The sequence below is a fragment of the Teleopsis dalmanni genome, chromosome 1, assembly GCF_002237135.1.
Source record: "Teleopsis dalmanni isolate 2A chromosome 1, ASM223713v2, whole genome shotgun sequence".
Taxonomy (NCBI): Eukaryota; Metazoa; Arthropoda; class Insecta; order Diptera; family Diopsidae; genus Teleopsis; species Teleopsis dalmanni.
Genome location: NC_051846.1, coordinates 207670790 through 207686905, shown reverse-complemented (window position 1 = coordinate 207686905; position 16116 = coordinate 207670790). Strand labels below are relative to the sequence as shown.

The window sequence follows — 16116 nt, the reverse complement described above, 5'->3', positions numbered from 1 at the left end:
GTGTAGGCCTCAAACACTACTATACGCCAGCTAGAAATTGCACAAAGCCAGGTTTCTCAGGTAAAAAATTTTAATTCTGTTAAGTGTAATAGTTGTAATAACTGTATTATTACCAACACTGTTTTGGTTTGCATCGCTACACAAATTAGAATGTCCATAGAAACTCTTTCTCTTGGCAGCCTTGCCTTATTAACCTAATCAATTCCAACCCCTCCAACCATGCTCCCTCCATATGCAATTAAGTAAAATCTAGAAATATCACATCAATCTATTGCAATAAATCAGACGTGTTTCGTTTATATCCACCCAAAATTTAATGACGAATAGCATGAATATTCAAAGGACAAGGTACTTGCCGGGAGTGATTAAACAACTAACGTTGCTAATAAATTTAAATAAAGTATTATTTACCGTTTTTTCGTCATCGTACAGAGTTTTTCTTGTTCTTAACAGTTACGAATAAATACAAAATAGATGTATATAATAAGTGTTGTAAAGGGACTAGAATATTACGCAAAATGTAACTGATAAGATCATTTAGCTGTGTAATTCAAATCCGAACACTCTTACCAGTACTTTAAAAATAATCCTCAGAGATTAGAATTACTCCTCAAATACAAAAGTTAATAATTAAATATGGGGTCACCAGCAACAATAATTGAAGCAATCAACTTTATATTCTGATCGATGAAATTCTAAAAATAACAGCACTTATTCCTCTTATGAAATCTTCGAAAGAAGTAACTAGTTGTGATTATGTACGGATAAAATAAGCAACAGAAATGAAGCGATTAACCAGGTATTGTAACCAACACATAAATATGTACTTAAAGTGACTCCTAACATACAAGATGGTCTGTAGCCGCATCAGTGTGGACTTTATATAGTCTAATGTATTCAACTTTATGGTGTATTTGTACAGTGCCTTAGATATTTTTAGTTAAGACACACAAAAACCAAATGATGTGCGGTCCTATAAGCCACTAGGGGAAGTTGACATTAAGAAGATGAAATCCAAATGCAATGCTCCAGTAACACTCTGCTTACACTATGTTAACAAAGCTATATTTACCTAATTGTTCATATAAAGATGATCCTACTAAAATGAATTGTTTTAACTATTTTAATTAAAATACAAAAGAGTTTAACATAGTCTCTATATACGGTTTTAGTCAATGACAACCTACTACTGAAATCACACGAGAATTTTGTTTGTAATTTCAACTGTCAAAAACCTTAATTTTGTATTAACAGCAACATTAATTGACAACTAAAATCACAATCATGACAACTAAAATTACAAACAAACCTCTAGGGTATATCTAATACAAACATCCAGCCCTAATCCCACAAAATGGTACTATAGTTCAAAGTATAAAAAGCTATTTGAAGAAAATGGAACAGAATAATATTATGACGTATTGATCGCCAGCTGTAACTTAAAGAATCAAGGACAGTTATTAATCTAATAAAGATAATGAGTTTAAAAAATATTATTGTAAATGTGTTATGAATATCGTAAAAATAATACCTAAAAAATTCCAGCAAACTTAAAATTTAAAACACAGCTAAAAAGTATGCAACAATTTCTGATATTATTCCATAAATTCCATAAATATTTGGAAGTTGATATTAAATTAATTTACTTAAATATTTAAATACTTTTAATTCCGAAATTATAATAAGTTTTTTAAACTATGAAAGTATTGAAATTTTTACGTAAACTTTATTAAATAGCAACATACAACTGTGTATGTAGTAAATATCACAATTTTATATAAAAACACTCTTGGCAAAGATATTACGACTGATTCTCATTAACAATTGTAACATTAAAGTATATCCTATTATCATTAAATTAAACGAAAAACAAAAAAATATACTAAATAAATCATTTTATTATTTTTTATATACCATATATCGTTTAACTTTAATTTACAATCTACTAAGGAATTAAAATATTTACTTTGTACGAAAATAATTAACTCAAGTTAAATGCAAATTAAAATTATTTTACTATCGATCCTGCAAATACCCTCCACGTCGTTTATTTAAAAAAAAGGTTAAATGTATGCATTTTGATGATTGTAAACAAGTGTTTTTAACTTTTATCACCACACGACTTCAACATATTGTAACGAAACGTATCTAAGAACAAGCCTATAGCTAGAACTGAAATATGTCTAAACTATATTGTCAATCGGATATAAATTCAGGATATATATGTATTGCATATTTGGACTTCAGATCTGTACAGTCAATTCAATTTTCGATCACAAGGTTCGTATTTTCATTTTATTATGATACTCTACCAAATAACCTGTTGATTCATTTCATTTCCGAGCATGCTCTCCATTGAATGGAGTTCCAAAGCAATTTTAAATATCTTTAAAATTTCTTAATAATTGTATTTTATTTCGATTTGTATATTTTTTTATGAATACTAAATAATATATATCACATTCGGTTTCTTACAAATTAGTCAACAAGTGCTTGGTTCGTTTCAAAGCAGTGTGCGATCTTTTAAAACCCACGTTCTTTAAAAGATCGCATGCAACGTCTAGAAGCGATTAATTTCAAGCTTATTTTTGGGGACATCTCTTATCACAGGCACTTCCACTCGACTGTAAAAAGAAAGTTTTAAAGTATAAAAAATAGCGTCGACTATAAAATTGTGGTATTTTAAATGTCTAGACCAGTACCGAAACATATTTGTCATGTACATCAAAAGACAAGTGAAGACAGTAAAAAAGCTTTCTTCATTACTCGTACAAATACTTTTTATTGATAATTAAAAGAGAAATTCCTTATTTTGCAAAAAGCGTTATCTTTATATATAAAATACATATATAAATAGACTAAGATACAAATACAAAAACAACATATACACATACACATCTACAGCCACATATATATAAATATATATATACAAATACAATATTGTAATTATCAATATAAACACAGAATACAAGGGATGTATATAGAAAAGTTTATTTAAATTTAATGTCAGAATATAAAGTCATTTCAAGGACTGCTTCTTTAAGTTTTTGAAGATTAAATTCTTCCCTCTGCGATGCATCTTATAGTGATTGATATGAGATTTTTTAAATTTCTTGTGGAGTATGTATGTGCATATGAAGTGATACTTATGTTTGAGATTTTTTTGGACATATATATAATAATATAAAAGATGCTTCTGTTCTTGAAGAGTTGTTTCTTGTTGTATGAAAGAAGATCTGTTATTGAAATTAAATAAATTAGACATGAAAATTACGATCTAAAAATGCATATTGCGTCCAAAAGGAAGATGACACCATTAATGATCATCAACGATCCGGCAGCTAGAGCATAACGACGGTTCTCTTTATTGAATCCAAACCATTTATCATCCTGCCATTGTTCAATTACTAAGATACCAGAGATGATGAAGAGCACACAACCGACTATAGAAAATAGAGCGTTCATGCGTTTTTCAACTTGTGAGTCCAGAATGTGACCTGAAAAATAATTCAAGAACTTGTTTAGCAACGATTCAAATTTTTTTATTAATTTAACTAAATAGAATAAAGTATAGAATTTTGATAGCAAGTCTTACCAATGAATAAGACAGCACAGATAATTGTGAAACCAGCAACAGTACCGCATACGATCATGTATCGACTAGAGAGCGTGCCAACAGTTTCCCATAAGATAATACAGACCACGGCAATCACCTTAAAAAATTGAAAAAATTATTATATAATTCTTTAGATAATTATGTTCAGATTTCTAGGAAATAAATTAGATCAGTTTCTGTTAAATTTATCAATTTCTGTTTTATTTAATTCAATTAATATAATAAATAAGATAATTATATATATTTCTAAAAGCGAAAAATCTAACTGCGAAATATAACAAGTGTATCGGCTATAAAAATGGCCCCAGTAATTATGGCCATCGCTCCAGCAGCTATAATTGTATTTTTGTCTTTTCTAGAAGTGTACGCCGTACTCCATTGGTCTACAATAACTGCGCCAGAAGATACAAACATAATGCAGGCACCAATGCTGAAAAGCAAATCAATACGTTTATCTACAGGCGTTGGAGTGCCTAGCAGGTGGCCTAACAGATAAATAGAATTATAATGAAATTTAGTGAAATTAATTGATTTCATTAATTCAACAGCCAAATACGATTAAGCCAAAGAATTCAATATAATATCTATAATTACCAATTAGTAATGCGCTGCAAATAATCATATAACCTGATAATGTGCCACAAACCAACATTGCTTGGCTTGTGTAGCTGTGATCAGATACATTTTCGATAAGAATGACTATAGTGAGTATGAAGACCTGTGGAAATAAACCAATTTCACTTCAATTAGCCTCTCATACAGATCTATTCATAAAAAAGTATAAAACCTTCACAGCACAATACGAATCGGCAACTGATAGTTAAGAAAGATAATTTAGGGAACTCTAGTTTCTATTTAGAAGCAATTTAGTAAGCATAGAATATAATAGATGACAAAAACTAATGCTTTTGAATAAAAAAACATTCACAACGTTAATGAAATAGATATACAGTATTATTAACTTAATAAGTAATTTTGCTGTTTATTAAATTTTGGTATACAATAGTTTTTCTAAGAGTACTTAAACACAATAAAATAGAATTTGTAAATTTTTAACATGTAATTGAAGCGAAGATAGAAGATAATCAGCGCATCATTTATATATACTCCAACTGACATATTAAAGATGAAATTCTACATAAAATTAACAGTACTTAAGAATACATAAACACATAATACATAAGAATACATAAGAATAATGTGTAATTATTTATTAGAAGGAACACTGTTTTCACTTACTAATTTTGTCTTTCATTATTCTGTGATATAAGCCATTGTATGGATATATTGTAATAATAGCCGAAACTGATTACGATTAAAACATTTTCAATGATTTAGAAAATTTTCGATAGTATACTATTGTTTCCAGTTTTCCTGAATCCAGTTTTCCTTCCAATAAATCCCATTATAAAAAAAATTAATATTGTTTTTGAAAGCGTTAATTTCTCAAATAATGCCTTTTATAATATATTTTTAATATATAAGGATATTAGTAGGTTAGTCTGCCAGCATAACCTAAGACCAAAAGGGTCACGCGTAAACCTTTTAAGGCCCATTGTTATTAGCGAATTTTATTAGGATTTCAATAGAAACCTCAAGTATGTGCTTCAGTCCGGTAAAACTGACAGCCCTCAAATATTTTTGTCGACTTCTCGAGAAAACCGGACAGCTATATTGCAGGAAGGTTATTAATAAATAAAATAAAAATTTTTATTTGATGAAAAAGGGCTGATGTGAATAGAAAATAAGTGCTTATAGATTAATTTTTATTTTTGTTTTTATTATTATATAGTAGTCTATATAAATTACGCCATGAAACTAGCTAAGCTAAACGGAAACGACAATTGTATACATTTCTGTATATATAGACTACACCCTTTCAAATCTACACTTTCCGTGCATTGATTATTTTGGTCTTCTATATTTTTGTTTGACCTTCAGATGTGGTGTAAAAATAACATCCATCAATGGCATCACAATTGTTTATTATTCAAATTCAGGTATGATGTACGAATTAAGTCTATCTATGGCACCAAACGCCAAATGGGTCGTTATATGAGCTTCGGTTCAAAAATCTCTACTTGAACTTAAGTTGACTTTAAGTAAGTTTTAAAGCCAACTATTGGCCATTGTGATGCCCTTAAAAAAGCCAGAACCATATCGTAACCATCGCTTCCAATATGATTTCATGTTTTATCTTTGTTAAACTGTTTGATTTTCAAAGTGAAGTCAAAGTGAATATCCGATAAGTCTGCTTGCGTTTACTCCGTCAGGCCAATATCAAACGCTCTTCGAAACACTCTAACCTAACCTAACTTAGTTGAGAATAATCCCAAATTAAAATAAGAATTTTTATTTCATTCTCATATATTTACCAACTGCTTATTACTTTAATTAATTATAAATTATTTAAACTAACAACTAAGCCACAAATCGTCTCACATCGTTATGGGATTGAATAGTCACACCCAATCTCAGATTCATGACATAATTTTTACTTTTGCAGCGCTAACCTCACTTCGAATTATGGCTACGCATACGTGATTCGATTACTCTAACAAAGCGGACAGTCGCCAAGTAATTAATTTGTTCACAGAATAATAATTTCAAGTAAACAAAGTATAATAACAAATTGTTTATTGCAAAATAAGTAATTAAGGTCGTGTGCGAGTTAGGCTAAGTTGATGCTAAACCAAATGGGAGATTTTGTGGGTTTTTTTGCACTGCACACATTTTGCCATTTATCAACACGTATCGACACATCAATACATTATCGACACAACTTAGAATTTCCCTCATTTAGAACGCAACTTAGCCTAACTCGCACACGTCCTAAGTTGAGGCATTTCAAATCAAAATTATTATATTTTCTAATAAAATATTATTTTTCCATCAACATTTTCGTAATTGTCAAAATGTTGCAACAGAAATTTGTGCTGGACATAAATATCTTAAATATCCAAAATTTCCCAAACATTTGAGAAATTACGCTGGGTAACGAAATTTGTTAGATAATTTTTATATAAACAATAATCCAGTCAAGGCGTATAGAAGGACTTTGAAAACATATATCTTTTTTGCAGTACTAATTTATGTATTATATTATTTTTTGAATTATTGCTATATTGATTCAAACACAAAGAACTTCAACAAAACTTAATTTGAAACTAAAACTCAGCACTTAACACCTCAGACTATTATCAAGATTTGAAGTTTATGACAGAAGTCTTATATTACAAAGATACAGATACAGCACATAAACCATTTTTTCATTAATAATAATAACAAGCTTAAATCTGTTTGAATTAAAGTTTATCACCTTCAGCCTTGCAACATTTGAATTTCTTATTCAAAATCAAAATTTAACAAGTTTATTATTAACTAATTCTTTTTAAATATTTAGTTCAGCTTTTAATACAATTGATTTATTTTTATTCGCACTGAGTACATTTTCAATGTCCAACTTAATAACTTCAATGAAAGATATTGAGAATACGAAATGTAAGTGATGACATCATTCAAAAATGTGTGTTGAGTTTTATAAAGTACTGCGAATTATACATCTTTTCAGTCATTAGTAATTTCTGAGAATTTTCTCATAGCGATGAATACTGGTAGAATGTCATTATAAAATAATTTACTATTTACTAAACGTAGTGTTTTGTTACACTTTTTAAGAATATTTTCTACATTGAAAATTAATTTTAATCAAGTATATATTGGCCATTATTATTCATAGCCTCTTACTATTTCTTAGATAACGCCACAATTTCATCGTTGGAAAACTTCTGATATTTACTGGCCCAAACCTTCACCAACTACATTTCAGCGGAACTTTAGTTGGTCAATTTGTTAACATTAAAAATAGTTTTCTGAGAACGAAACAAATGGTAGGCAGATAGTACAAGGTCCAAACTCTACGATGGATACATAAAAACTTCTCAACTAATTCTTGTCAATTTGTTCCCAGTCATCAAAGATGTGTGTCGTCTGATCTGTGTGTCAATTCTGGTCACTCTTCCTTGATTTGTTCATTCCAGGGGTCGAGTTGTGAGCAGTGGAGGACCGAATTAACTTTTGCACCTGTTTGAAGCAGTTCGTAATAAAGAGTTTCCTTCCTATTATACCAAAGACTAACATAACCTTGTTAGCCGTCAATCCGGCCTTATAAGTCATTTGTAAAGGTTCTCCGGTGTTTGGTCATGGTAACTTGCATTGAATATACTCGTATTTAATCCATTTTTCATCGCCTGTAATGATTGACTTCAAAGATGGTTTAATTTTGTTGCGTTCAACTTTTCAACAGTGTTTCATTAATCACTGATGGTGATTATTTATTACTTTTTATAATACCCAATAGCTAAAAATTGGTTGCTGATATTTGTAATAACAAATTTACTTCTATATACTATTAAGAGAGATATTGGAGAACTTTCAACTTTTTCATTTACCTATTCAGAAAAAAGTAAAATAAGTCTTGATGTATCTAAGTTCTGGATATGCAACTAATCTGAACTCACTTTCTCTCTCCACAATGACTTCAATATAAAAATCAGTTGAATACTTGCTTGAATCAATGTGTCCGACTTCTTGTTAAACGTTCAACCCTATTATAAGGAATTTGAAAACAAAACGACTCCCTTAATTTGCTTCCTCCTTCTTCTATTTAACCTAGTTAAACATACTACATCTTCACTAAGCTATTTTATCATGATAAATATAAACCTGGCGTCTATCTTCACAACAAAAATCGTAATATAGTAGTCTCAACCAGGCACTAAAATAGAATAATTTATTTCTTTCTTTAGAACTCACATCATAACTTTTTATAAAAGCTGAACTGATAGCGCTATAATAAATGATTAATATAAGCTTTTTAAAGTGAATATTGTTATAAAATTAAATTAATTTAAAAAGCATGTCAAAATTTAAAAAAAGTACAAAACTAATATAATCTCATTTTATATACTTTCCGTTTTTATCTACACTACTTCAGTGAAAAAAAATGTACACTGACAGTTATTATCTATTAAAGCGATTTATCTGTATATCAATTCAATTAGTATAATTTATTACTTTTACGATCTAAAGTTCATAACTTATTTATACACAAAAATTTATTAATGGGTATGTTCTGAAGTGTCTTTTATTTCCGATTAATTTTTCTTTTTTGAGTTCAGGCATGAATAATAGATATACATATATAGTAAAAATATATTCGCATATATGTTATTTATATAAGTAAATTTAATCTCTGTTGAAAGCAGAGAAAATCCACATTATAATCGCTCTTTATATATGGTATATATGTACTTATTTTATACATATATAATAAACAACGTAAGTGGAACGCAGTTTATCTACATTTATTGTCAAATTGGTTTATTTGCATAAAATTTTTAAATTGTTAAACAAAGCCTCAAAATATTATTAATAATAATTTTTATTAATATTATAATTTTCGTTGTTTGTGATACAATTGTGTTTAAATTAAGCAAATAGCATTTATTTGTATTTATTATTGTATTATTTTGGCAATATATTCTTATTGTATTATTGTGTTATTGTACTTATTAATAAAGTAATTATTTATTTATCCTTTTTTGTCAAAGAGTGAGAATATGACATCAGTTCATTTATTTACTGTACAGAATATACACAATAACACAATTCATTGTATCTATAGCTTGGGTTTTATTCAATAAATAAATACTGAAATTGATATTACAGCGCTAATAAATTAGGGCAATTTCGCTACAAGATATTTACATTTTGCTAATATAGTAAACAGACTTCCAAAATAAGTAGCAATAAAGCATACATCATTTATGACTTATGTCAATATTTGTTCCAGCCATTAATCGGTTAATATTTTCATTTAGTGGTTGATTGACGTTGGTTCACATTGCATTAAATAATATGAATAAACCTTATGATATTATAACCAATCTATTTGAGTTTCAAAATCAACAGAAGCGATAATACATAAAATTTATTTTGCTTTTTCGAACAGAAATTTGATGGATTGCGTCAATCCATGTCGAATTTGACCTCATAGATAATTGTGTATTATGGTACACAATGTTTATTGATACCCTAACTAATTGATTGAGTGTAGTTAATTTTTCTTCATGCTATTTACTTTATAATTAAGTATTTGTAGAAGTGCTAATATTTCTCTATTACAACAATTACTGACAGCTCAGGAAAACTAAATTACCTATTAAATCAATCGGCAACACCCACACACAACGTTTGCATTAATATGAAATTTCACTGTATTTTGTATATGTAACGCTATTTCTTTTTAAATAAATATTTATCTAAACATTTTTGTAAAAATAAAAATTGTAATATTTTTTACAAATTTAACAAATTTATTAAGGCATGAAGAATCTACTTCATGTGTTACTGTTCTAGGTTTCAATACACGTTCGTGTGACGTACATATACATATAAGAGCGTATATAATATATATAAGACGTATATAATAAGAGCATTGACGCAGCACTGTGTTCCCCCGTCGATGTTCCAATGACTGAGTTTTTCGATAAATAAACAATGCAGGCATGTGCATAAACAATGGGAGATAGAGTCCATTTACCACTTTTTACGTCTTTGTTCAGTGCTATACACTATACAAAATATCTGGAAGATCGTTTTTTCATTGACTTGACCTATGTAACATAGATAAACTTAATGAATTTTCTCTTAAATAATTTATTCAAGTTAGCACACGAATTGTTTTGAAGTGGACATTACTAAGGTCAATAGCTTTCTCCAAGTGCAAATGTAACTAAACCATTTTAAGTGGAGATTACTTTATTCTTCATTTTCGCGGTCTAACTTAAGACTAGTTTAATATTTAACATATTGATTAAATAAAGCTACTTTAAGAGTTTTAAAAATGAGTTAATTAATTCACAGCGTTTTTGAAAATTCATTTCAACATTCATAAATAGATTATCACTACTAGATTATTACAACCAATAGATTATTACTATTTTTAATAACTGACTTAAGTTCTAAAGGGAACTTGAAGATATATTTACTTAGAAATCAAAGCTGGGACTTCAAGCTTTAGTAAACAATACTTGTAAACAATTAATGGAATAATTATATTCTTCTATAATACAGTTTTGTTATAAAGCATACATTACCTACATATAAAAATATTCCAATGGTTATAAATGTTAAAACTTTTTGAAATAAATTTAAATATAATATAATTTGCTATGTTCAAGTATTAATAAAGTTACTATATGATTCATTTAAAATATACTATACTACATGAGTCTATATAAGCTCAAGATTAATGCTCATATTGCTCCACTGAACTGATACAATTAAGGCCAATGAGTAATTAAATGTTAATAAACAAATTCTAGCAGTAGCAGATTATATTAATATTAATACTATATTACGCTGAACACTATAATAACAATTTATTATATATAAAAATCTAATAGCGATAAAATGATTGCTTAAAAGAATTATAAAAATAGAAAATTTTAAAATATCAAAATTCTAATTGAAAAGAACTCTTATAAATGATATCATAGCACAAAGAAATTACATGACTTAATTATTTATGAGAAGTAAAAAAATTTAAATAAAGCGCATTTGTTTAGCTTTGCATATATCAACAATGACGTAATTTGAAATAAATTCTAGAGAATTATCTCAATGAACAGACATACATATTAGATAAACTGTTTAAAAATTTTTTATTTTATGGCTACGAATACATTTAACTTTGAACTTTTATGTAGTATAAACAGCTTCACACTACATTAAGTATTACTAATAAAAACAACTCACTTCTCTCAAGTTAATACTCGTCGAAAATTATTAAGCCTTAGTGATGTTATTACTCATATTTTCTGTAAATATTGATTTATATTTAACCATTAAAAAAATATATATATATAAATATTATATATCTGATACGCCAAAATACGCACGCTTCTTGAACTCGTGGCAAGAACATCTATTGAATTTATGGCATTTAGTCGAAAAAACCATATGTAAAAATAAATTTATTTAACAATTAATAATATAATTAATTTTGTACTAAATTAAATAAATAAATTAAAACTTTTGTCAATTTGTGTGTAGACAAAAACGGCGCTATCAGCGATATGTCAAAAGGTTTTTATTAATTGGCGAATTCACTGGCTGCCATAAAGAGTCTAAAGACAATTGATGAAGCCGATAAACTTTAAATCGACAAATAAATTTCTACGGAAGTTACATATATATACATCACGTACATATATTCTTCATAAATAAACTAAAAAATTTTGCAAGTTAGCATTTTATAAAAGCTATTTGATACGTTAATATTAGTTGCCTAAAATAGTTGTACTAAAATAACTTTAAACGACTCATAATTTAGCACTAACACAAGAAGAGTATCAGGCTCGAACATAAAGAGTGTAGGGTATTATTAGTACATAGGCATTCAGAAATTATCACGAAAGAACAACAACAGGCTTGTGTGATGAAAATGTAAGGTATGTTTAGTACACAATCACTTTTACCTTATAATTAAGAAATATACAGGTTTATATGTGTAGAGTGTAGACTTTTTAGCTCGTATGCATCTATGAGTTTGAGGCACTTATAACTTATCACTAATGGAATCAAAATTATAAATTTATGTGGTGAGAATATAAGGTATACATATGAAGTCCCTAATAATTTCTTACTCATAATAGAAAAAATTAAATCTCTAGAGTGTAGAGATTTCAGCTCTTACGTTTTTATGACTTTGAGCTCCTTATAACTTATCACTAATGGAATAAATAGGTATAATAAATTTGTGTGGTGAGAATGAATGGTATATGAAGTACCTAATAACTTCTTACTCATAATAGGAGTAATTAATGAGTTTGTGTAATGAGAGTGTAGAGTTTTCAGTTCATACTTTTTATGACTTTGAGCCATTTACAACTTATCATTGATAGAAGAAAAATAATGAATTTAGGTACTGAAAATTTTTAATATGTTTAGTCTGTAATAACTTATTATTATTAGTAGAAAAAATTAACAGGTTTGTATGATTAAAGTGTAGAGTTTTTAACTCGTGTGTTTTTATGACTTTGAGCTACTTGAAACTAATCACTAATGGAAGAAATATAATAAATTTGTGTACTGACAGTGTAAAATATAGTAAGTCCTTAATAACTTCTTACTCATAAAAGAAAAAATTAATAGATTTGTGTGATGACAGTGTAGAGTTTTTAGCTCGTACGTTTTTATGACTTTGAGTCACTTGTAAGTTATCACTAATGGAAGAAAAATTATAAATTTGTGTAGTGAAAGTATAAGATATATTACTTATTACTGGCTCGTTACTTATTACTTATGATAGAAACAAGTAAAAAGCTTATGTGTTAAGAATACATAATTTTATTATTAAGCACCCTATAAGTTATTACTGATAGTAAATAGATAGGTAAACAACCTTTACTGATAATAGACTTGTGTGCTAAGAATAAATAAGTCTATAGGTGTCTACGACTTGGGTGTAACATAATTTATTACAAATAGAATAATAGATTTATGTGCAGAATGTGTAAGATTTGAAATCAAAAGTTCGCACATTAATCAGACATGTGGATAGTATGGTTTATCTGTATCTTTTGCATATTTTCCTTCTTAATTTCCATTCGAAAAAAAGAGAAGAGGCCTGTAATTTTTTTTGCTGACACTGAACCGTTTTATAAGATAAGTAAATATATTTTGCATGAGTCAAAATAAATAAATTTCAAGAATATTATATAATAACAGGAAATGCTTCTTATTTTACGAATTCTGTAAAGTTTTAACTCTGAATACTGTAAACTTAGAACGCATCGGAATGATGTAAGCTCTTCGAGAAATACTTCTCATATTTTTCTGCACTAACACATTAAACAGAATTTAATATAATAACTAGGCGTTAGGAAACGTAGATAGTAAATATAACATGATAAATTTTAACAAGAGATGGCTATATACGGATAAATCATCATTGAGTTTGCGATACTATATTCGTATCTCTAAAGAATTAAGGAATCAAGCCATTTCTGAACTCACGATATTACATTAAATTATAATAAAACATATTATCATATTTTTTATTGCAAAATGCATTTTGCAAACTTTTATCTTTTTAGATAAAAAATTGAAATTTGCTTTTCTTCTGACTCACTTCTTCAGCTGTTTAAGTTACAAATCACGCGGTAAATATTGACTAAAGCAAAATAAACAAATATTTTTTTCTCTATAAAGATACATATATTTACTGAATGTTATTTTTGTGTTTTGTATTTTTTGTAAACAATTGCATTTTATCAAATAATCTGACACCGGAATTTTGTATATTACAATAATATTCATAAATGTGTAGTAAAAGCGAACACTTCTTAATTATTTTATTGTTTTATTGAATGGTATTAAAAAATATTACTTAAATATGCTCGGACAACAAAATTTAATACCTAAGACAAAGTTTTCAAGTATATTACTTGAAATTTAAAAGCCATAAATGTTATAATTCAGAAGATTTATGAAGCACAGATAACTAGCACGGTATTTTGTATAATATTTAAAATAATAAAACAAAAACAATATAATATTCAAACTAAATATAAGAAATGCTTAGGTAAATAAAATAGTTGAATTCTGTTACCAATATTTTTATAAACTAAAACAAAATTATCTAACAATTTAATGATTTTACCAAGAAAGAATTGAAAACCCCTGTTCAAACGTCTATTATCTTACCACTTCGAATAAGCAGCTACTGTATAAGCAATTACCGATTAAGCATTTACCGCATAAGCAGTTACCGAATAAGCAGTTACCGAGTAGGCAGTTACCGAATAATAATTACAGTTACCGAGTTAAAGTAGTCCACTACCTCTACTATTATTCATGATTTAGTAACATATGTTAAAGGATTCAATTCAAAACTTTTAAATGTTTGTCAGCTAATCTTAAATCTTAAGTAACATTAAAACCTATAAATGTCAGTAAAAAAATCTGAAGTATATAGTCGGTTACTGAAATAGGAAATTATAAAAGTAACAGTAATATATTTATATCCACTAATAAAAATAACTGCATTATATATAACTTATATGTAATAGGGTCCATCAATTTAGTCAGTTAATTCAGTCATTTCAGATACCCGATTTGCTCTCTTGAATAAATAATAAAATATCTCGCCAAACACGTTCAAAAGTGTAGCAAATAATATTCAAAATAAAAAAGGAGCAGAAAATGAAATAAACTAATTTTATTATATCAAAAATAACTTCCTTCTTTGAAAATCACAGATACCTTATATGACAAACAAAATATTTATATACTAACATTGAGTACGGATATCCATGCTTCACTAACAACAAACTACGCACAAAATTTATATGAATGACGTTATTTATATTCGCAGCATCGAAGATACGGAATACATATTCGGGGTAAAAAAAACCAGTTTGATTGATGAAAAAAATTTGGTAATCCATGAATAAAACACACAGAAATGGGCTATCAAAATATACCCAAATAAAATAAGAAGGCTCTTTAGATACATAGATACACACATATTTTTGAAAACATATAAAACTCCGCAGAAAATTTTCAAGGGCAGAAAATAAAATTGAAATAACATAGAATGTTTATTAAAGCACCACGGAGCAAGTATATAAAGAGTAAAGAAATTTTTAATTATTTCAATTAAACTTTCTTCTTAATTTTTTTTTTATTATATATTAAATTAAATAATCACATAAGCTGCACATAAAAATAAAGTTCTTACACATAGAAATAATAGCAACAACTGTCACAACACTACTTTAAAAGTAAACAAATTATTTCACTTACTAATTGAATGATCTTCAATAACAAACGATTGTTAAACTGCATTTTGAGTTTAGTTTATTTTTATTAAACTTTTCTTATAATTTGAGAAACAAATGTAAAATAATTCCTTTTCCGGCTCTTAAGCTTTCAAAAACAACCTTCTTTAAACGAGCGATACAATTTAACTGATATTTTAATACAAATGTTGTTTCGTTTTGCTCAAAAATCATATCAACATTTTGTGTTAGCAACAAAAAACCAGTATTTTTGTTGGCATATGTTTTTTTCGATGTGGTACTTACAAATGCTTTGCTTTTGTATATATATTTCTTACTGATGACTTAACAACTTGTTGCTTCAACAGTTCTAATAGTGATTCGTGTGGTGTAGTGTGCTGCTTCTTGTTGCTATACTAAGGTATGTGACGACATCATTTGTTTACTTCTAATGTTTATAAGGATTCCTATGTTGAGAATACAAACAGTCACAGTACTTTTATAAAAAATATGGATTATAATATAAATAACAATAAAATTAAAACATAAATTTAAATAAAATGTAAGTTATTGTTATATTGAATTAGTAATTAGTAGAATAAAGCACTAAAACGCTTTAAAAAAATGGGTAAGGAATTTAACAGTAAACTA

General features: G+C 27.6%; 2 protein-coding genes across 2 annotated transcripts; both read right to left on the bottom strand.

Moving 5' to 3' along the window:
- Window positions 1-2946: 2946 nt before the first annotated feature.
- Window positions 2947-15638, bottom strand: LOC119671590 (protein snakeskin-like). Its single transcript, XM_038082291.1, has 3 exons — window positions 15491-15638; window positions 3596-3713; window positions 2947-3497 (listed from the first exon to the last, which is right to left on the bottom strand). Exons 1-3 carry the CDS (start codon window positions 15530-15532, stop codon window positions 3271-3273), a joined length of 387 nt encoding a protein of 128 aa, XP_037938219.1. The 5' UTR covers window positions 15533-15638; the 3' UTR covers window positions 2947-3270.
- On the bottom strand, window positions 3878-5172 carry LOC119673389. The gene is made up of 3 exons (XM_038084653.1): window positions 5132-5172; window positions 4208-4356; window positions 3878-4158 (listed from the first exon to the last, which is right to left on the bottom strand). The coding sequence occupies exons 1-3, from the start codon at window positions 5170-5172 to the stop codon at window positions 3878-3880; spliced, it is 471 nt and encodes a 156-aa protein (XP_037940581.1).
- Window positions 15639-16116: the final 478 nt, after the last annotated feature.

Excerpts from the sequence above, each read along its gene's own strand:
- LOC119673389 (XM_038084653.1), bottom strand. The coding sequence starts at position 5,172 with ATGGGCCTTAAAAGGTTTACGCGTGACCCTTTTGGTCTTAG. Across the intron at positions 4,357-5,131 it reads CGTGACCCTTTTGGTCTTAG|TGAAATTGGTTTATTTCCAC; the intron begins GTTATGCTGGCA and ends GGCTAATTGAAG. Across the intron at positions 4,159-4,207 it reads CAGCGCATTACTAATTGGTA|AATTAATGAAATCAATTAAT; the intron begins ATTATAGATATT and ends ATTTGGCTGTTG.
- LOC119671590 (XM_038082291.1), bottom strand. The coding sequence starts at position 15,532 with ATGCAGTTTAACAATCGTTTGTTATTGAAGATCATTCAATTA. Across the intron at positions 3,714-15,490 it reads TATTGAAGATCATTCAATTA|GTGATTGCCGTGGTCTGTAT; the intron begins GTAAGTGAAATA and ends CAATTTTTTAAG. Across the intron at positions 3,498-3,595 it reads CTGTGCTGTCTTATTCATTG|GTCACATTCTGGACTCACAA; the intron begins GTAAGACTTGCT and ends ATTATTTTTCAG.